We start from the raw sequence: 21,430 nt of genomic DNA, 5'->3' as shown, positions 1-21,430 counted from the left end.
TTGACTACCATCTCTACGCAGATGACACGCAGATCTACATCTCTGCCCGTCCTCTCCCCCTCCCTTCAGGCTCGCATCTCCTCCTGCTTCCAGGATGTCTCCACCTGGATGTGGGCCCGCCACCTAAAACTCAACATGAGCAAGACTGAGCTCATCTTCCCTCCCAAGCCCGGTCCTCTCCCAGACTTCCCTATCACCGTGGATGGCACAACCATCCTGTCTCTCAGGCCCGCAATCTCGGTGTCATCCATGACTCGTCTCTCTCGTTCACCCCACACATCCTATCCGTTACCGAGACCTGCCCGTTGCACCTTTACAATATCGCCAAGATCCGCCCTTTCCTCTCCACCCAAACGGCTACCTTACTGTTACAGGCTCTTCTAATATATCCCAGCTAGACTACTGTGTCAGCCTTCTCTCTGATCTCCCTTCCTCCTCTCTCGCCCCGTCTATTCTTCACTCCGCTGCCTGGCTCATCTTCCTGCAGAAACGATCTGGGCATGTCACTCCCCTTCTTAAACACCTCCAGTGGTTGCCTATCAACCCCCGCTCCAAACAAAAACTCCTCACTCTAGGCTTCGAGGCTCTCCATCACCTTGCCCCTTCCTACCTCTCCTCCCTTCTCTCTTTCTACCGCCCACCCCGCACGCTCCGCTCCTCTGCTGCCCACCTCCTCACCGCCCCTCGGTCTCGCCCATCCCGCCGTCGACCCCCGGGCCACGTCCTCCCACGGTCCTGGAACGCCCTCCCTCCTCACCTCCGCCAAATTAATTCTCTTCCCCTCTTCAAAACCCTACTTAAAACTCACCTCCTCCAAGAGGCCTTCCCAGACTGAGCTCCCCTTCTCCCTCTACTCCCTCTACCGCCCCCCCTTCACCTCTCCGCAGCTTAACCCTCTTTTCCCCCAATTTCCCTCTGCTCCTCCCCCTCTCCCTTCCCATCCCCTCAGCACTGAACTCGTCCCCTCAACTGTCTATATTTTCATTACCCTATTTATTTTGTTAATGAAATGTACATCGCCTCGATTCTATTTAGTTGCCATTGTTTTTACGAGATGTTCTTCCCCTCGACTCTATTTATTGCCATCGTTCCTGTCTGCCCGTCTCCCCCGATTAGACTGTAAGCCCGTCAAATGGCAGGGACTGTCTCTATCTGTTGCCGACTTGTTCATTCCAAGCGCTTAGTACAGTGCTCTGCACATAGTAAGCGCTCAATAAATACTATTGAATGAATGAATGAATGTATTCTCTACCATGGGATACCATCATAAATATGTACTGTTTTCATGTATCATGCTACTATAGCCAGTTAGCACTTTTAATTGGTTTCATGACAGAATGTTTTCAACAAGTGTATCCTTTCACAGGAAATAAGCTAAAGTGCCTTAATGTGTTCCCAAAGGTCCGAAAATTGACCAAACCAAAAGTGTTAAAGGCACAATGAATAATTATGGTATTTGTTAAGCACTTACTATGTGCCAAGCACTGTTCTAAGCACTGGAGTAGATACAAGTGCTTAGAACAGTGTTTTGCACATAATAAGCGCTTAACAAATACCATCTTTATTATTATAAGGTAATTAGGTTAGCCCAAGTGGGACTCACAGTCTTAATCCCCATTTTACAGGTAACTGAGGCACAGAGAAGGTAAGTGGCTTGCCCAAGGTCACAGGCAGCTGTGTGACTTTGGGCAAGTCACTTAACTTCTTGGTGCCTCAGTTACCTCATCTGTAAAATGGGAATTAAGACTGTGAGCCCCACGTGGGACAACCTGATTCCCCTGTGTCTACCCCAGCGCTTAGAACAGTGCTCGGCACATAGTAACCGCTTAACAAATACCAACATTATTATTATTATTATTATAGCAGACAAGTGGTGCAGCCAGAATTAGAACCCACATCCTCTGACTCCCAAACCTGTGCTCCAAGCCATGTTGCTTCATTTGGTTACATGACCAACTAGGAATGTAAATATCTACCATTTAAGTGAATTTTGTGTGTGAACATACAGTACTTTTTGTGTTATCTTTCACATCCTATTCAGCACCAGGGATGTTTGTACTTACAAATCTGCCTTTGTTATGCTAAATTGAAAGGTTTACTCTCAAGTCAGTCAAAATAAGTGAAAGATAGGGAAAGGAAAGTGCTTAAGCCACAAAACTTTTCTGTCATTAAAATTCAATAACACTGGCAGAAGAACACAATAATGGGAGATGGCTGTAATTATAATAAAAATAATAATGTTGGTATTTGTTAAGCGCTTACTATGTGCAGAGCACTGTTCTAAGCGCTGGGGTAGATACAGGGTAATCAGGTTGTCCCACGTGAGGCTCACAGTCTTCATCCCCATTTTTCAGATGAGGTAACTGAGGCACAGAGAAATTAAGTGACTTGCCCATGGTCACACAGCTTTGACAAGTGGCAGAGCGGGATTCAAACCCATGACCTCTGACTTCCAAGCCCGGGCTCTTTCCACTGAGCCACACTGCTTATCTCTGCCAGAGAATGGTGAGAGTCCATTTCAGCAGCCCAGTGAGTAACCAGGAGTGTATAAAATTGCCACATATCTTTTATGGTATTTATTAAGCACTTACTATGTGTCAAGCACTTTACTAAGCACTGAAATATGTTTAATGCTGTCCTACTGTCCTACTGTCCATCCCACCCAGAACTGCTTTAAAGACTTAGCACCACCATCCTCCCTCTCTCACAAGTCTGTAGCTGGGCATCACCTTGACTCATCGTTCTTATTCAACCTACATATTCAAGCTATCACCAAATCCTGTCCACTCAACCTTCCCATCATCTCTTAAATACACCCATTCCTCTCCATCCCAACTGCTACCACATTAATCCAAGCATTTATCCCATCTCCCCTTGATTGCTGCATCAATCTCCTTGCTACTCTCCCTGCTTCCTGTCTCTCTCCACGTCAATCCATATTTCACTCTGATTCCCAGATCTTTTTTCTACAAAACAATTCAGTCCACGTTACCTCACACCTCAAGCACTTCCAGTGAGGTCTCATCCACCTCTGCACCAAACAGAAATTCCTGACCAAGGGTTTAAAAAGTACTCAATTATCTTGCCCCCTCCTACCTTACCTCCCCTATTTCTTACTACAACCCAGTCTGCCCCCTCTGCTACTCTAATGCCAATCTACTCACTGTACCCCATTTTTATCTGTCTCAACAGGGATCTCTAGCCTGGAACTCCTTCCCTCTTCATAGGAAATAGATGATCACTTTCCCCATCTTCAAAGCCTTGTTAAAACCACATCTCCTTCAAGAGGTCTTCCTCAACTAAGCTCTCATTTCCTCTTCACCCACTCCCTTCTGCTGCACCCTTGCACTTGGATTTGAATCTTTTATTCACTCCCTCCAATCAGCCCCACAGCACATATGTACATATCCACAATGTATTTAATTTATATTGTCTGTCTCCTCTAGATTGTAAACTCACTGGGAGCAGGGAACATGTCCATCAACACTGTTATAGTGTACTCTCCCAAGCACTTAATTCAGTGCCCTGCTCACAAGAGTGCTCAATAAATATGACTGACTGGGTGTGGGGGAGCGAAGGATGCATGCAGGGGAAAGCAGCAGCCAGTGGGTGAATCTAGTCCTCAGGTCCACTTAACAGTAATAATTTATTTAGATTAATAATAGACAAGTGGCAGAGCCAGGATTAGAACCCACATCCTCTGACTCCCCAGCCCAGGCTCTTGCCACTAGGCCATGCAGTTCCTCCCTGAGCCTGCCAGTCATCTTTTCCTTGGTATCTATTAAGCATTTACTATGTGCCAAGCACTAGGAAAGTTACAAGTTAATCAGGTTGGACACGGCCCCTATCTCACATGGGGTTCATGGTCTATGGAAGGGGGAAAACAAGTACTGAATCCCTATTTTCCCGGTGAGGAAACACAGAGAAATGAAGTGACTTGCCCAGGGTCATTCAGCAAGCAGGGGGAAGAGCCAGAATTAGAAACCAGGTCCTCTGACTTCCCGGCCTGCGCTTTTTCCACTAGGCCATACTGCTTCCCTTTGTCTGTGCTCTGGTCTGGTGGGACTAAGATCCTGAGGATGGGATTTAAATGTGATCTTAGGCCCATGGGGCTGCATATTTTTTGTCCTGAACAAAGTGACCCACTGCCCACAAGAGGATACCCAGGCAGGAATTCTGGGGACAATCACCCATCACCTGTAAGACAGCATCACGGCATCAAGTCCTGAACTTTGGCAGGGCAAAAACTACTTTGCCAGTGGGGCCAGCGGCAGCTCCACAGATAAAAAACAGTCGAACCAGCTTCTTCCTCCTCTTCATGCTGTGGGCAGGGAATGTGTCTGTTCTATTGTGTTGTATTCTCCCAAGTCCCTAGTGCAAGTCCGTGAACTGCACACGGGAACCACTCAAATATGATTGACTGATTCAGATCACTACCACCTCCGCCACACATTTGCCACTATTCTGGCTGCTTTTACTTTATTTCTTGAAAGCTGGCCATGCTTGCAATTGGCAAAAACACTTCCATTCACTTGATCCAATTTATTGAGTGCTTACTGTGCAACAGCTTACTTTTACAGTCTAGAGTCTACAGTCTACACCCTCTTCTTGAGCTGACGGAGCTCGCATGACGGACACAGCCAGGCCAAAATCAGACCAGGGCGGCTGGTGAGGACCAGAACAGCAGCAGCAGCGGCTCGGGGAGTTGTCCAGGTGTGGATGCATGTGAATCTGTGTGAGTAGTGTTTGACTGCCGCCTTTGTCTTTCCCTGTCCGTCCATCCCAGTTATGGTATTTGTTAAGCGCTAACTCTGTGCTAAGTACTGTACTGTTTTAAATGCTGGGGTAGATACCAGGTAATCAAGTTGGACACAGTCCATGCCCCACATGGGGCTCACAGTCTTAATCCCCATTTTACAGATGAGGTAACAAGCACAGAGAAGTTAAGTGACTTCCCCAAGGTCACACAGCAGAAAAGTGGCAGAGCCAGAATTAGAACACACCTCCTCTGACTCCCAAGCCCATGTTCTTGTCACTAGGCCATGAGGTTCCTCTCGGAGCCTGCCAGCCATCTTTTCCTGCCCTTGGTTTTTCTCCTTCCCCTGTCCCTCTTTCACCTCCTAAAAGTCTGGATGGCTTTGTCCCAAAGCTAATTAGCAAGAAAACAAAAACATTTAAAAATTGATTAACTCAGGGGCTTCTTCTGCAAAGAGCCTTCACAATGTATCGAGTCTTTATTCCCTTCATTAGAACATGTCAAACTTTTAAATTTTGTTTAGCACACCCCAGTGATTTATTTGTTCCAATCAGATGCCAAAAAGAATCCTCTTCAAACTGCAGTCAGGGATTTATGGTAGTCATTTTTCATTAGTTCTTTTAAAATGGAAAGATAAAAAATGTAAATTTTTTTTAAAGAATGTACACAAGTCATCAGGCAAGACAAAAAAATTGAGAATGATTTGCACTGGTGTCGAGGTTAAGATTTTAAAGCCTATCAAAAGCAACGATTACAAAGCATTGTATCTGAAATTAACACTCCAAATTTTTATCTGAGTAGCAGAAATTTTCCATTTACATCTGAATGTATAAATGTTGAATTAAGCAATAGTTACTCAAAACTCTAATATGCTGAAAAAATGTTCACTTCAAAAGAATCTGTGGGAAAAGGGGAGCTGAGGCCATTTATAATAAAAAATGAGCTTTGGTTGCATCGTCAGAAGAGTTTGGGAATCAATGTCCATGTGAAAGGAAGAACAAGTATTTTATCCCCATTTTGTGGATAAGGAAACTGAGGCATAGAAATAAAGTGACATTCCAGATTACCCAGCAGGCAAGTGGCCAATCTGGTTTTAGCACCTGGTGCACTGACTCAGTCCCGTGTTCTTTTCGCTAAGCCACATTAGGCCAAATAGGGTGAGAAGTGTCAGCAATCTTCAATCACAAATCATTCCAGTGTCATTCTTGGCGTGGTTGGCACCGCTTAATGAGCTGAAGATATGCTAGCAATACTTTTACCCCCCGCCCCCCCGCAAAGCGAAATGAAGGCCTGGAATTTGGGCTCCTAGTTTAGTCCTTTAGAAGATGAGGGCTCTGGTGCAAATGAACTCACACAGAGCGGTTGAACCTGACCCCAACCCTAATCCACACATCTGGCCACTGTAGGCAGAGAATATGGTTTGTGCATCTGTTACACATTCCCAAGCACTTAGTACAGTGTGTATTGGCCCCAGTAGGGCACTCGAAAAACCCATATTATGACTGCTACCTAAACTTACCCCCTTTAAACATATGGGAGCATCAAGCTCAGTAAATATTTCTGGAGGACCTTTTCCCCAGGAACTCAAAATCCTTAAGTATTATCTAACCCATCATCCCACATCCAACACAGCATCTTCTCAGCATTCCCTAGTGGATATGGAACAGGAATTAGCAGAATGGAGAGGCAGAGTCATGTCTTATTTCTATTGCATATTCCCAGGGACTTCATACAGTAGGCACCCAATAAATGGAGGTGATGATGATGATTAGTAGCCCAGAAGCTAGGACAACAGAGAGGCTGGAGGATTTCTAGAATAATAATAATAATAATAATGATAATGGTATTTGTTAAGTGCTTACTATGTGCCAGGCACTGTACTAAGCGCTGAGGCAGTCATAGGGGAGCGTGGCTTAGTGGAAAGAGCATGGGCTTGGGAGTCAGAGGACGTGGGTTCTAATCCCGGCTCTGCCACTTAGCTGTGTGACTTTGGGCAAGTCACTTAACTTCTCTGTGCCCCAGTTACCTCATCTGTAAAATGGGGATTAAGACTGTGAGCCCCACGTGAGACAACCTGATTATCTTGTATCTACCCCAGCGTTTAGAATGGTGCTTGGCACACAGTAGGCACTTAAATACCATAATTATTAAGTAGCTGGATAAAAGAGTGAATCAACTGCTTGATGCTCACCAAAGAGCCTTAAGCCCTGGATCGTGCCACTTCCTTACCCGATTTGGAGAAGTCCATTTGGATGTGGCTAAAAAATATGATAACTTGGATTTCTTCAATAAACTAACCTCACTGAAGTAGATTTTGGCATCTTTTGAAGAGGGAATTTCAAGTTACAAAACTATTACCAGTGTAGGAACTGGAAGTTTCATGCTGGAAATCCTTGTTGTATCAGTGAGAAATGATTGGAATGCTGGTGAGCTCAAGAAGATCTGAAATAGCATCCTCTTGCTTCATCAACCAATTCCTATAAATCTCCTTACTGAAGCTGGCAGGGGAGACTGAGAAAATTAAAGACTGAAACCTATTAGGGTGATAAGACTAGAGTTTCATTAGGATTGGAAAGTTTCACAAACCCTACTGCAGTGCCGCACACTTGAGGGGCACTTATTCAGGAGTAGCTGATGAGTAACCAGGTGTGTGTGTACTTTTTGGTTACAGAGGTAGAGGTGTGGCTTTTGAAGGGCAAAAGGAAAACAGGGCTATGCCACCCTAGTTCCCCCAGTTCTCCAAATGAAATGAAAAAATCCTATAATACTACTTCCTTGATTTTACATTCCACTTTAATCCCCCAGACGCTTTCACATTACTTCTTTCATTTCCTTCTCCCTATCAATTAACTGTAGTTACTGAGCACTTAGTGTGTGCCGGGCAGTGTACAAAAGTGCTTGGGAGAGTACAAAACAACAGACATTCTCTGTTCACAATGGGCACTCACTACATCCTATGCTAGGGAGAAAGATCAGTATTATCAGCACTTTACAGGAGGAAACTGAGGAACAGAGAGGTAAAGTGGCTCACCCAAGGTCACACAGCAAGCAAGTGGCATATCCTGGAAATGGAACCCAGGTCCTCTAACTCCTAGGCCCCTTGCTCTTTCCACCCCACCAAGCTCCTACCTTGCCACTTCAACTACCTGTGAAGCCGAGGTAATCCAAGAACACCAGAGTCAGTTCTGATTTATCCGTGCCAAAGGGGGACACAGAAGGAGGAGCCAAGACCCTGAATAATTCACAAACTACTCTGCACACAGGAAGTTTTCAATAGTTATTACTGATTGAAACCAAATAATCAGAATGAACTGCTTTTGGAAATATCACCCGCATACCTCTCTATACCTATTTCCTTTCAGGGAATCACGCCAGTTTAACAGTTGGTGGTTGTGCCATTCAGATCCTTCCAGCAAATGAGAAGCAGCATGGCCCAGTGGATAGAGTATGGGCCTGGGAGTCAGGAGGACCTGAATTCTAATCCCAGCTCTGCCATGTCTGCTGTGTGACCTTGGGCAACTGTGCCTCAGTTACTTCATCTGTAAAATGGGGATTGAGATTGTGAGCCCTATGTGGGACAGGGATTGTGTCCAACCTGATTAGCTTGTATCTACCCCAGTACTTAATATCGTGCCTGGCACATAAGTGCTTAACAAATACCATTAAAAAAAATGACAAGACAACTCACAATCTCACATTCACTTTATAAATTCTGGAGTTGAATCGGGGCTGCCTGGGCCCAGCTGTACTCTCTGTTGGTCTACTACACTTTCTTCTTCTGGGCCAAGCTGCAGTTCCTCCTTTCCCTCCGCCGCTCTCGCTCCACTAACCCACAGCCCTGGAACACCTTCTCTGTCCGCCTCCTACGCTCCTAGGCTCGAGCTGCCGAGCGCTGCTGGCGAAAATCCAAGCACCAAGCCGACCTCACACACTTCAAATTTATCCTTTCCTGCCTTAACTCTGCCCTCTCCTCCGCCAGGCAAAACTTCTCCTCCCTCATCGACACCCATGCCCGTCATCCCTACCAATTGTTCCGGACCTTTAACTCTCTCCTTAGGCCCCCTGTTCCTCTCCCTCCCCCATCTCTCACCCCCAATGATCTGGCCACCAACTTCATTACAAAAATCAACACAATCAGGTCTGAGCTCCCCAAAGTCACCCCTCCCCCTCTTCCCTCCCCCCCACCAACCTTCTCCCCTACTTTCCCATCCTTCCATGCAGTATCCTCAGAGGAGATCTCCTCCCTCCTCGCAAGTGCCACCCCCTCCACCTGCGCCTTGGACCCCATTCCCGCTCACCTTATAAAAACTACTGTCCCTGCCCTCCTCCCTTCCTTAACTTCTTTCTTTAACCATTCAATCTCCAATGGCTCCTTCCCCTCTGCCTTCAAACATGCCCACGTCTCCCCCATCCTAAAAAAACCCTCTCTCGACCCCACTTCCCCTTCCAGTTATCGCCCTATCCCCCTACTACCCTTCCTTTCCAAAATCCTAGAATGAGTCGTCTACAATCGCTGCTTAGAATTTCTTAACTCCCAGTCTCTCCTGGACCCCCTCCAATCTAGCTTCCATCCCCTCCACTCTACCGAGACTGTTCTCTCTAAGGTCACCCGTGACCTCCTTCTTGCCAAATCCAATGGCTCCTACTTCATTTTAATCCTCCTTGACCTTTCAGCTGCCTTTGACACTGTCGACCATCCCCTCCTCCTCCACACCTTATCTCACCTTGGCTTCACGGACTCCGTCCTCTCCCCGTTCTCCTCTTATCTCTCTGGCTGGTCGTTCTCAGTCTCCTTCACAGGCGCCTCCTCCCCCTCCCATCCTTTAACTGTTGGAGTTCCTCAAGGGTCAGTTCTTGGCTCTCTTCTGTTCTCCATTTACACTCACTCCCTCGGTGAACTCATTCGCTCTCACGGCTTTGACTACCATCTCTACGCAGATGACATGCAGATCTATATCTCTCCCCCTGTCCTCTCCCCCTCCTTTCAGGCTCGCATCTGCTGCTTCCGGGAAGCCTCCACCTGGATGTCGGCCCACCACCTAAAACTCAACATGAGCAAAACTGAGGTCCTCATCTTCCCTCTCAAGCCCGGTCCTCTCCCAGACTTCCCTATCACCGTGGATGGTATGACCATCCTTCCCGTCTCTCTAGCCCGCAACCTCGGTGTCATCGTTGACTCGTTTCTCTTGTTCACCCCACACATCCGATCCGTTACCGAGACCTGCCGGTCTCACCTTTACAATATCGCCAAGATCCGCCCTTTCCTCTCCACCCAAACGGCTACCCTACTGCTACGGGCTCTCGTCATATCCCGGCTAGACTACTGTGTCAGCCTTCTCTCTGACCTCCCTTCCTCCTCTCTCGCCCCGCTCCAGTCTATTCTTCACTCCGCTGCCCAGCTCATCTTCCTGCAGAAATGCTCTGGGCCTGTCACTCCCCTTCTTAAACACCTCCAGTGGTGGCCTATCAACCTCTGCTCAAAACAAAAACTCCTCACTCTAGGCTTCAAGGCTCTCCATCACCTTGCCCCTTCCTACCTCTCCTCCCTTCTCTCTTTCCACTGGCCACCCCACACGCTCCGCTCCTCTGCCGCCCACCTCCTCGCCGTCCCTCGGTCTCGCCTATCCCGCCATCGACCCCAGGCCACGTCCTCCCGCGGTCCTGGAATGCCCTCCCTCCTCACCTCTGACAATCTAATTCTCTTCCCCTCTTCAAATCCCTACTTAAAGCTCACCTCTTCCAAGAGGCCTTCCCAGACTGAGCTCCCCCCCCTTTCCCTCTGCTCCCTCTACCCTCCTCTTCACCTCTCCGCAGCTAAACCCTCTTCTCCACCCTCTCTCTCCTCCCCCCATCCCGTCCCACCCCCTCAGGACTGTACTCGTCCGCTCAACTGTATATATCTTCATCACCCTGATTCTATTTATTTGCCATTGTTTTTATGAGATGTTCTTCCCCTTGACTCTATTTATTGCCATTGTCTTGTCTGCTTGTCTCCCCCGATTAGACTGTAAGCCCGTCAAAGGGCAGGGACTGTCTCTATCTGTTGCTGATTTGTACATTCCAAGCGCTTAGTACAGTGCTCTACACATAGTAAGCGCTCAATAAATACCATTGAATGAATGAATGGAAAACCCTAACGCTAGCACCTCAAGCCAACATAATTCTACATTCAAACAACTGTGAGTCCTGTGTGCTCTTCTTGGCTTTCAGGCTAACCTTTGTTAGATTAAATGCAGCCAGAAAGGCTTGAATTCCTAGTGGAATAGCACAGTGCAAATTCTAACAGCCACCTGCTGCCTGCTCTTCAGGCCTGTGCCAAGGAGACTTGCTGTCTGTGCCATCCAAAGCAAACACAACCAGGATACCCTTAATAAATGAGAACTACTCAGAACCATTTTCAGACATTGAACACAGAACTTGGAGTTCTCTGAATACTAGAAACTCTTGTTCCTAATCCCTGTTCTGATAACTTTTCAAGTTCCCCCTCTTATTTCCTGGAATGGAGGAATTACCATATTCTCTACAACCTGGAAATTATAAGAACATTGAGGACAAGGGCTCAGTGTAGTTTTTTGGACTCATTAGACACTCAAATATTTCTGATTTGCTGAAATTGGAGTTATTATTATTATCCTACTGGGAGAAATATAACACAAGTTCAAGTCTGAGGCCCAGAGCTCACATTTATTTGCTAACAGTTATTTAGATCTGCTTATGCTTACAACTTTATCAATAGGATTTATTGAGCCCTTACTATGTGCAGAACACTGTACTAAGCATACAGTACAAAGATGGCAAACACATTCTCTGCCCACAATGAGTTTATACTGTTCTCTCAACCCACTCTTCCCAGATAATACACTGAATTTAATCAACATTCTTCTCTTGATTTGTCTGGCAAATATATGTGAGTGCTTAATAAGTGTTATTTCAATTCTACTTTCAAGGTGGTTTTCACTTCAATTTCTTTGCAGATTTGTATGGGTATCAGAATTGCATCTGACCCAGGAGGGATCATTTGCGACTGTGGGGAGGCTAATTAGTTCAAATTGCTACAGCATGTATGTGGTAACTTCATGAGAGAAATGACAAAAACTAAATATCATGGGCTAAGGGATTTAGAAAAGGGGGAAAATGTCTAGAGCATAGCATTAGATGGACTTGTTTCAGCTTGCCAACAAATTCTATACCTCAGTTGACAGGCCAAGTGAGTGTCAACAATAACTCAGGTCGAATAGAGTTCAAACCCTAACTTCTCATACCACACAAAATATCAGATGATCAAAAGATAATGGCACACCAAATAACATCTGAAACTAAGCACAAAAGATAGTCAACTAAATTACTGAAGAGCTAATTACCCTGTTTGCAGGCTGTTCACTTCATTCACCTCACTTTCCTCTCTTACCTGCCAATTATGTTATGTTTGAGCCTCCACAGAATTAGCAAGAGAAGGGAAAGGAAGTGAAACTAGTCAAATCTGCTTCCAGGAGGTAAAAGATTTTCTAGAGAAGGCTGAACCTATTGGCTCAAATGAACTCGGCTGACCTATGGATTTCATTCATCTTTATAAACCTTGGTCCCTTCACCAAGGCAACTGAGAGTGACCTGGTTCCAAGCCTCTTATTTCAGGGAATAAGAATTGCAGAGCCATTGTTGAATGTCAGCTAATCCATTCAACTCATCAGTTATCAGTTAGCTCTCTTCGAATCTTTGGGGCACAGAGGCAGGCTTTTGTCGGTGTGCTATATAGGTCTGAAAAACTGCATCCTAAAATTTTGGAAGGAAGGCTGGAGCTAGCATTTTAGTGGCCTTGAACAAACTGGTATTTTGTAGTGTGGATTTAGGAGGGGGAAAAAGGACAAAGAAGAGGGGTGAGAAGAAGGGCTTGAAAGTCCAGCCCTGCTAACCACACTAACTGTTCAGCTTCCTTTACCTCCCCTGCCCAGGACTGAGTGTGGATGGCATAAATTCCAAGTCAAACATGCCACTGGGTTTAATCTAGGGTGGGGGAGGCTTACAGACCACTGGAGCGGAAAATAGCTTGCTCTCTAAACAATCTCCCAGGGTGGCCTAGAGGCTAGAGCATGGGTCTGGGAGTCAGAAGGACCTGTATTCTAATCCCCAATTCGCCTCGTCTGCTGTGTGACCTCGGACAAGCCACTTAACTTCTCTGTGCCTCAGTTATCTCATCTGTAAAATGGGGATAAGGACTGTGAGCCCCAAGTGGGACAACTCAATTACCCTGTATCTACCCCAGTGCTTAGAAGAGTGCTTGGCATATAGTAAGCACTTACAAATTCCATAATTATTAGTTGTTATTATTATTACTTAACTTCTCTGTGCCTCAGTTACCTCATCTATAAAATGGGGAGGGAGTAAGTAAGACTGTGAGTCTCATGTGGGACATGGACTGAGATCTCAGTAGCTTGACTCTATCCTAAGGCTTAGTACAGTATCTAGTACATAGTAAGTGCTTAACAAGTACCTTTTAAAAATAAGAAAAACCTCCCACTTGCTAGAGACCACCAAATCCACTGGGAGTAGAAGGAAATCAGCATGGAGTCACTTGCTGGGGCAAGAATGAAGTGGGTTAAAAAAACCCAGGATAGGGGCAGTCCTTAAAAATTGGGGGCCATGGGGAACCTCCCATTAAATCCATTCCTAAACCAACCCTGCTAGCAGGACAAAGCCCAAGTAGAAGGAAAACAAAGCCTTTTTTAATAATAAAAAAAAAGAATAAAGAGAGAGAGAGAGAGACAGTGCAGACCAGATCTGAAACATGCATAATGATGATACAAGATAGTTTGCAGCTCCTAGATACCAAGACAGTTTGCAGCTCCAAGATACTTTTACTCTTGAATAAGATAAATACTATTATTATTCTGTAGGTTGGCGGAGCTATTTCAAAGTGCTCCGTTTTCACCCCTCCCTTAGCCCTGCAGCACTTTATGAATATATCATTAATTTATATTAATGTCTGTCTTCCCCTCTAGACTGTAAACTCACTGTGGGCAGGGAACATGTCTACCAACCCTGTAATACTACACTCTTCCAAGCTCTTATTACAGTCCTCTGCACACCTTAAATGCTCAATAAATATGATTGATTGACAAAGCTTTACGAGGCCTAAAGAGCTTTACTAGAGCACTTTCCCCATTAAGTTTCCTCTCTTCAGGCCTGCCCAGGGTTTTCTTTTCCACTTACGTGATACTTGAATCTCTGTGGAAGTGTCAACAATCTATCCACGACCTGGATCATTATTGTGAGTAACTGGACACAAAAGCAAAAGATAATGGGGCAAAATTTTGCAGATACTAAACCTCTGTGTACACATCGACACAGCTGTCGGCACAACTCAGGTGAAGAATATCCTTTTTGTCAGGTGACAAAGGATAATCACAAGGACATTTTTCATTTGAGTCTTTGAAGCCTGTCAGCTCCAATTTCCCAGCAGACTGAGAGCACAAAAGTAAGAAAACATCAGAGAAATATATCAAACTTTGGAGCTCCGATGAACTAGTCAAACCTCACCCAGTGCTTGTGACGTTCATTCATCTACCACACTAAAACCCAGTATGATAGGTTCAGTAAACAGGTTCAGTGAGAGAGATTTGTCATCTGAAGGTCATTTAAAGCCAGCAGGAAAACTGGGAAAGAGATTTAATCACTAATTTTATGTCCTTTGGAGCATAGTTTCTTTCTGCTCTCTTATCTGAACCTCACCATTATCCTTCAATGATATTTACCGAGCATTTACTGTCTGTAGGGCACTGTACTAAGCCCTTGGGAGAGTACAATATAAGTTATCAGTTCTTTCCTACTACAAATCAACCAGCATATATTGCTCCTCTAACTGTACCTCCATCTCATTTATTTTACCATTGACCCTTTGCCTATATTCTCCCTCTAGCCTGCAACTGTGACCTTTAGAAAGTTGATATTTGCCCCACCCAACCCCACGGCACTTATGCACATATTTTTAATATATATTAAAAATGAGTCATTCATAATAATAATTGTGGTATTTGTTAAGTGCTTACTAGGTGCCAAGCACTGTAATATATAATAATGATGGTATTTGTTAAGCTACTATGTGCCACGCACTGTTCTAAGCACTGGGGTATATACAAGTAATCAGGTTGCCCCACCTGGGGCTCACAGTCTTAATCCCCATTTTATAGATGAGGGAAGTGAGGCCCAGAGAAGTTAAATGACTTGCTCAAAGTCACCCAGCTGCTAAGTGGCGGAGCCGGGATTAGAACCCCGGACCTCTGACTCCCAAGTCCCTGCTCTTTCCACTAAGCAATGCTGCTTCTCATACTAAGCGCTGGGGTAGATACAAGGTAATCAGGTTGGACACAGTCCATGTCCCACATGGGGCTCATAGTCTTAATCCCCATTTTAAAGATGAGGTAATTGAGGCATGGGGAATAATAATGTTGGTATTTGTTAAGTGCTTACTATGTGCAGAGCACTGTTCTAAGCTCTGGGGCAGATACAGGGTAATCAGTTTTGTCCCACATGAGGCTCACAGATAATCCCCATTTTACAGATGAGGGAACTGAGGCACAGAGAAGTGAAGTGACTTGCCCACAGTCACACAGCTGACAATAATAATAATAATGATAATAATGTTGGTATTTGTTAAGTGCTTACTAGGTGCCGAGCACTGTTCTAAGCGCTGGGGGAGATACAGGGTAATCAGGTTGTCCCACGTGGGGCTCACACACTTTTAATCCCCATTTTACAGATGAGGGAACTGAGGCACAGAGAAGTGAAGTGACTTGCCCACAGTCACACAGCTGAAAAGTGACAGAGCCGGGAGTCGAACTCATGACCTCTGACACCGAAGTCCAGGCTCTTTCCACTGAGCCATGCTAAGTGGCAGATCCGGGAGTTGAACCCATGACCTCTGATTCTGAAGCCCACGCTCTTTTCACTGAGACACACTGGGAAGCGAAGTGACTTGCCCAAGGTCACACAGCAGACAAGTGGCAGATCTGGGATTAGAACCCAGCTCCTTCCGACTCCCAGCCCGAGTTCTATCTGTAAACATTGTAAACTCCTTAAACATGCCTGCTAATTCTGTTGTATCGTACTCTTCCAAGTGCTTAGTGCAGTGCTTTGCAGAGAGTTAGCAATCAATAATACCATTGATTGATTAAATCTGAGGGAAAGGGAAGTGGCTCCAAATCCAATGCTGAAGATTGTTTCTAGGCCCCTTTTTTTCCCCTGAGTTGCCCCATTGAAATGGGATTAGAAGACTGGAGAACTTGTTAAAATGAAAAGATAAAAAATCTTTGAACAAATTTCCCAATCAGGTGAAAAGTTTTCTCATTAACATAGAAATAGTAAGGGTATTCATTGAAAGTCCACTTAGTGCTTGGGATGTGCAACAGAAGCACATGATATTGCGTGGTTTAGTGGAAAGAGCCTGGGGTTGGGAGTCAGAGGTCATGGATTCTAATTCCGATTCTGCCACTTGTCAGCTGTGTGACTTTGGGCAAGTCACTTGACTTCTCTGGGCCTCAGTTCCCTCATCTGTAAAATGGGGATGAAGTCTGTGAGCCCGGTGTGGGACACCCTAATTGCCTTGTACTACCCCAGTGCTTAGAACAGTGCTTTGCACATAGTAAATGCTTAACAAATGCCACCCTTATTATTATTATTATCTAAACACAAGGAATTTACACTATAATGTGGAAAGCAGCCATAAGATTATTTTACAAATAGTCGAATAAATAACTGAATGTACGGCTGAATGATTCAAATCTACGCAAGGGGTAGGATAGACTTAAATAAAAACAGAAGTGCAAGAGGTGCGAACAAAAGGCTGCCCAGGACCCCATTCCAAGATTGTAGGAAGGCTTTGAAGATGAGTAGGGCTGGGTGGATTTGATGAGGGAGAGGGATGGGGTGAGAAAGGAGGTGAACAGGGTGAGAAAGTGGTATAATAATAATACTAATGTTGGTATTTGTTAAGCCCTTACTATGTGCAGAGCACTGTTCTAAACCCTGGGGTAGATATAGGGTAATCAGGTTGTCCCACATGAGGTTCACAGTCTTAATCCCCATTTTACAGATGAGGGAACTGAGGCCCAGAGAAGTGACTTGCCCACAGTCACACAGCTGACAGGCGGCAGAGCTGGGATTCGAACCCATGACATCTGACTCCCAAGCCCGTGCTCTTTTCCACTGAGCCACCCTGCTTCTCTAGTACAGCCCTTAAGGGCTTAGTACAGTGCACTGCACACAGTAAGTGTTCAATACATACGACTGAATGAACACAGGAGTAGTGGGTGAAGAAGTCTGATATGTACAACGGGAAAAGCTAATGCAGGGTTGTGAAGTCAAAGGCAAGGTTTGACATTTTATGGGGCCTCCTAAAAAGGTTTTTGAGGAGTGGAGAAACTTGGGATGAGACAATTTTTTCAAAAAGATGATCCAGGAAGCAACATGGAGTACAGACTGAAGGAGAGTGAGGCTAGGAGAAGCAGCATGGCCTAGTGGGTGGAGTCCGGGCCTGGGAGTCAGAGGGTCCTGGGTTCTAATGTCGGCTCTGCCATTTGTCTGCTGTGTGACCTTGGACAAACGTGGCTTAGGGGAAAGAGCACGGGCTTGGGAGTCAGAGGTCGTGGGTTCTAATCCCAGCTGTGTGACTTTGGGCAAGTCACTTTACTTCTTTGGGCCTCAGTGACCTCATCTGTAAAATGGGAATTAAGACTGAGAGCCCCACATGGGATAACCTGCTGACCTTGTACCTATCCTGGTGCTTAGAACAGTGCTTGGTTGGCACATAGTAAGCATTTAAATACCATCATCATCATCATTAAGTCGCTTCACCTCTCTGTGCCTCAGTTCCCTCATCTGTAAAATGGGGATTAAGACTGAGAGCCGCATGTGGGACAACCTGATGACCTTGTACCTACCGACCCTAGTGCTCAGAACAGTGCTTGCTTGGCACATAGTAAGCATTTAAATACCATCATCATCATTATTAAGTTGCTTCACTTCTCTGTGCCTCAGTTCCCTCATCTGAAAAATGGGGATTAAGACTGAGAGCCTCATGTGGGACAACCTGATGACCTTGTACCTAGTGACCCTAGTACCCAGAACAGTTCTTGGCTGGAACATAATAAGCACTTAAATACCATCATCATTAAGTCGCTTCACTTCTCTGTGCCTCAGTTCCCTCATCTGTAAAATGGGGATTCATTCAATCGTATTTATTGAGCGCTTACCATGTGCAGAGCATTGAGACTGTGAGCCGCACTTGAGCCACTGGACAGGGCCTGAATCCAACCCCGTTTGCTTGTACCCACCCCCAGCGCTTAGTACGGCACCCGGCACATAGTAAGCGCTTGACGAATGCCATCATTATTATTCTCATTCATTCAAGAGTATTTATTGCGCGCTTACTATGTGCAGAGCACTGTGCTAAGCGCTTGGAATGTACAATTCGGCAACAGATAGAGACCATCCCTGCCCGATGATGAGCTCCCAGTCTTTTAGGAGAAGACAAAAAGAGAAATTGGGGCTGAGGCTGGCAGCGGTTCAGAGTCCCTGTTTTTAAAGGGCAGAGTAACAGTGCTTTGCACAGCGTAAGAGCTCAATGCGTACGACCGAATGAATTCAAGGCGACGTCTCTCTTCTGGTTGGGCCGCCCGGTTCTTCAGCGCCAGAAGAGGGTAACCTTCAGGGTGACCCGGGAATAATAACAATGTTGACATTTGTTAAGCGCTTACTATGTGCAGAGCACTGTTCCATGCTCTGGGGGAGATACAGGGTCACCAGGTTGTCCCACGTGAGGCTCATGGTCTTCATCCCTATTTTACAGATGAGGGAACTGAGGCACAGAGAGGTTAAGTGACTTGCCCACAGTCCCACAGCTGACAAGTTCATTCATTCATTCAACAGTATTTATTGAGCCCTTACTAGGTGCAGAGCACTGGGCTAAGCGCTTGGAATGGACGGTTGGGCAACAGATGGAGACCAGCCCTGCCCAATGATGGGCTCACAGTCTAATCATTCATTCAATAGTATTTATTGAGCGCTTACTAGGTGCAGAGCACTGTGCTAAGCGCTTAGAATGGACAATGGGGCAACAGAGGGAGACCGTCCCTGCCCATTGATGGGCTCACAGTCTAATCATTCATTCAATAGTATTTACTGAGCGCTTACTAGGTGCAGAGCACTGTGCTAAGCGCTTGGAATGGACAATGGGGCAACAGATGGAGACCAGCCCTGCCAAATGATGGGCTCACAGTCTAATCATTCATTCAATAGTATTTATTGAGCGCTTACCATGTGCAGAGCATTGTGCTAAGCCCTTGGAAGGGACAATTGGGCTACAGAGAGAGACCCTCCCTGCCCATTGACGGGCTCACAGTCTAATCATTCATTCAACAGTATTTATTGCGCGCTTACTCTGTGCAGAGCACTGGGCTAAGCGCTTGGAAGGGACAATTGGGCCACAGAGAGAGACCCTCCCTGCCCATTGACGGGCTCACAGTTTAATCAGGGGGAGACAGACGGACCAAAACCAGAACCACATCATCACGATAAATAGAATGAAGGGGACGGACACCTCGTTATCGAAATAAATAGGGTCATAATAATAATAATGTTGGTATCTGTTAAGCGCTTACTCTGTGCCGAGCCCTGTTCTAAGCGCTGGGGGAGATACAGGGTCATCCGGTGGACCCCCGTGAGGCTCACGGTCTTCATCCCCATTTTACAGATGAGGGGACTGAGGCCCAGAGAAGTGACTTCCCCGAGGTCACACTGTAGGCAAGTGGCAGAGGCGGGATTCGAACTCACGACCTCTGCCTCCCAAGCCCGGGCTGTTTGCTAAATCAGGCTCCGTGGAAAGAGCATGGGCTGTGGAGTCAGGGCTCATGAGTTCGAATCCCGGCTCTGCCACTCGTCAGCTGTGTGACTGTGGGCAAGTCACTTCACTTCTCTGGGCCTCAGTGACCTCATCTGTAAAATGGGGATGAAGACTGTGAGCCCCACGTGGGACAACCTGATTCCCCTGTGTCTACCCCAGCGCTTAGAACAGTGCTCGGCACATAGTAAGCGCTTAACAAATCCCAACATTATTATTATTAAATCGATACAGAGGCGCACGGGGTTGGGGGATTGGGGGGGGGAGGAGCATGGGCTTTGGAGTCGGAGGTCATGAGTTCGAATCCCAGCTCTGCCACTCGTCAGCTGTGTGACTGTGGGCAAGTCACTTCACTTCTCTGGGCCTCGGTGACCTCATCTGTAAAATGGGGACGAAGATGGTGAGCCCCATGTGGGACCACCCGATGCCCCCGGGTCTCCCCCAGCGCTTAGAACAGTGCTCGGCGCCTAGTAAGCGCTTAACAAATACCACCATTATTATTATTAGGGAAAGGGGGCTCCGCCGAGGGAGCTCAGACAAGCGTCCGAGGCGGGATTCGAACCCAGGCCCGGGTTCTTTCCAGGTTGGGGCGGCGGGCAGGGAGGCAGGGGCCCGACCCCGCGGACGACCCCCGGAGGCTCACCAGTTTCCCGAGCCCACGATGCAAACTTTGAGAGGCGCGGCGGCCATGGCCCGATGCTCCGCAGGGCGGCGGCGGCGGCGGCGGCGGGCAGACTGCAGGAGCCGCGCTCCCTCCTCCTCCTCCTCCTCGTCTTCTTCCTCCTCCTCCTCCTCTTCCTTCCCGGCCGCCAATGGCCGCGGGGGCGGGCGCTGCCTCCCAGAGAGCGGGGCCGAGCCAAGGCTCCACCGGCTACGCCCAAACCGGCCGCCGCACCTCCGGCCCGGACGCTCGGACGCTCGGACGGACGGATGGATGGATGGACGGACGGACGGGATCTCGCCCCCGGCCCCTGACCTCCGACCCGTTAGCCCAGATCCCCAGCCCGGACCCAACCCGCTCCCGCCCCCTCTGTAGGCCCCGCCCCGCGATTGGGCCCGTACAGATCCAGGCCCCGCCCCCCTGATTAGGTCCCGCCCCGCGATTGGGCCCGTCCAGATCCAGGCCCCGCCCCCCTGATTAGGTCCCGCCCCGCGATTGGGCCCGTCCAGATCCAGGCCCCGCCCCCTAATAAGGCCCCCGCCCCGCGATTGGGCCCGTCCAGATCCGGGCCCCGCCCCAGCTCGTTCTGTGCCCCGCCCAGATCCAGGCCCCACCTTCACCGGCTCTAGGCCCCGCCCCTGTTTTAGCCCCGCCCTGTTATTGGCCCGGTCCAGATCCAGGCCCCGCCCCCTGATTAGGCCCCTCCCTGCTATTGGGCCCGTCCGGATCCAGGCCCCGCCCCCCTGATTAGGTCCCGCCCCGCGATTGGGCCCGTCCAGATCCGGGCCCCGCCCCCCTGATTAGGTCCCGCCCCGCGATTGGTCCCGTCCAGATCCGGGCCCCGCCCCAGCTCGTTCTGTGCCCCGCCCAGATCCAGGCCCCACCTTCACCGGCTCTAGGCCCCGCCCCTGTTTTAGCCCCGCCCTGTTATTGGCCCGGTCCAGATCCAGGCCCCGCCCCCTGATTAGGCCCCTCCCTGCTATTGGTCCCGTCCAGATCCAGGCCCCGCCCCCTGATAAGGTCCCGCCCTGCTATTGGTCCCGTCCAGATCCAGGCCCCGCCCCCTGATTAGGCCCCGCCCTGCGGTTGGCCCCGTCCAGATCCAGGTCCCGCCCCCTGTTTA

The 21,430-nt window shown here is 47.6% G+C and overlaps 1 protein-coding gene across 1 annotated transcript in view; it reads right to left on the bottom strand.

Annotated features, from left to right (window-relative positions):
• Nucleotides 1–20,668, bottom strand: part of GPD1L (glycerol-3-phosphate dehydrogenase 1 like) — a 61,530-nt gene extending 40,862 nt beyond the window's left edge. The window contains exon 1 of the mRNA XM_029070693.2: nucleotides 20,290–20,668. Within this exon, the coding sequence (XP_028926526.1) occupies nucleotides 20,290–20,336 (47 nt within the window). The 5' untranslated portion in view covers nucleotides 20,337–20,668. The remainder of the gene's footprint in view (nucleotides 1–20,289) is intronic.
• Nucleotides 20,669–21,430: the final 762 nt, after the last annotated feature.

Source organism: Ornithorhynchus anatinus, chromosome 8, assembly GCF_004115215.2.
Source record: "Ornithorhynchus anatinus isolate Pmale09 chromosome 8, mOrnAna1.pri.v4, whole genome shotgun sequence".
NCBI classification, from domain to species: domain Eukaryota; kingdom Metazoa; phylum Chordata; class Mammalia; order Monotremata; family Ornithorhynchidae; genus Ornithorhynchus; species Ornithorhynchus anatinus.
The sequence above is the reverse complement of the archived record's forward strand: the minus strand, read 5'-3'. Positions and strand labels throughout refer to the sequence as shown.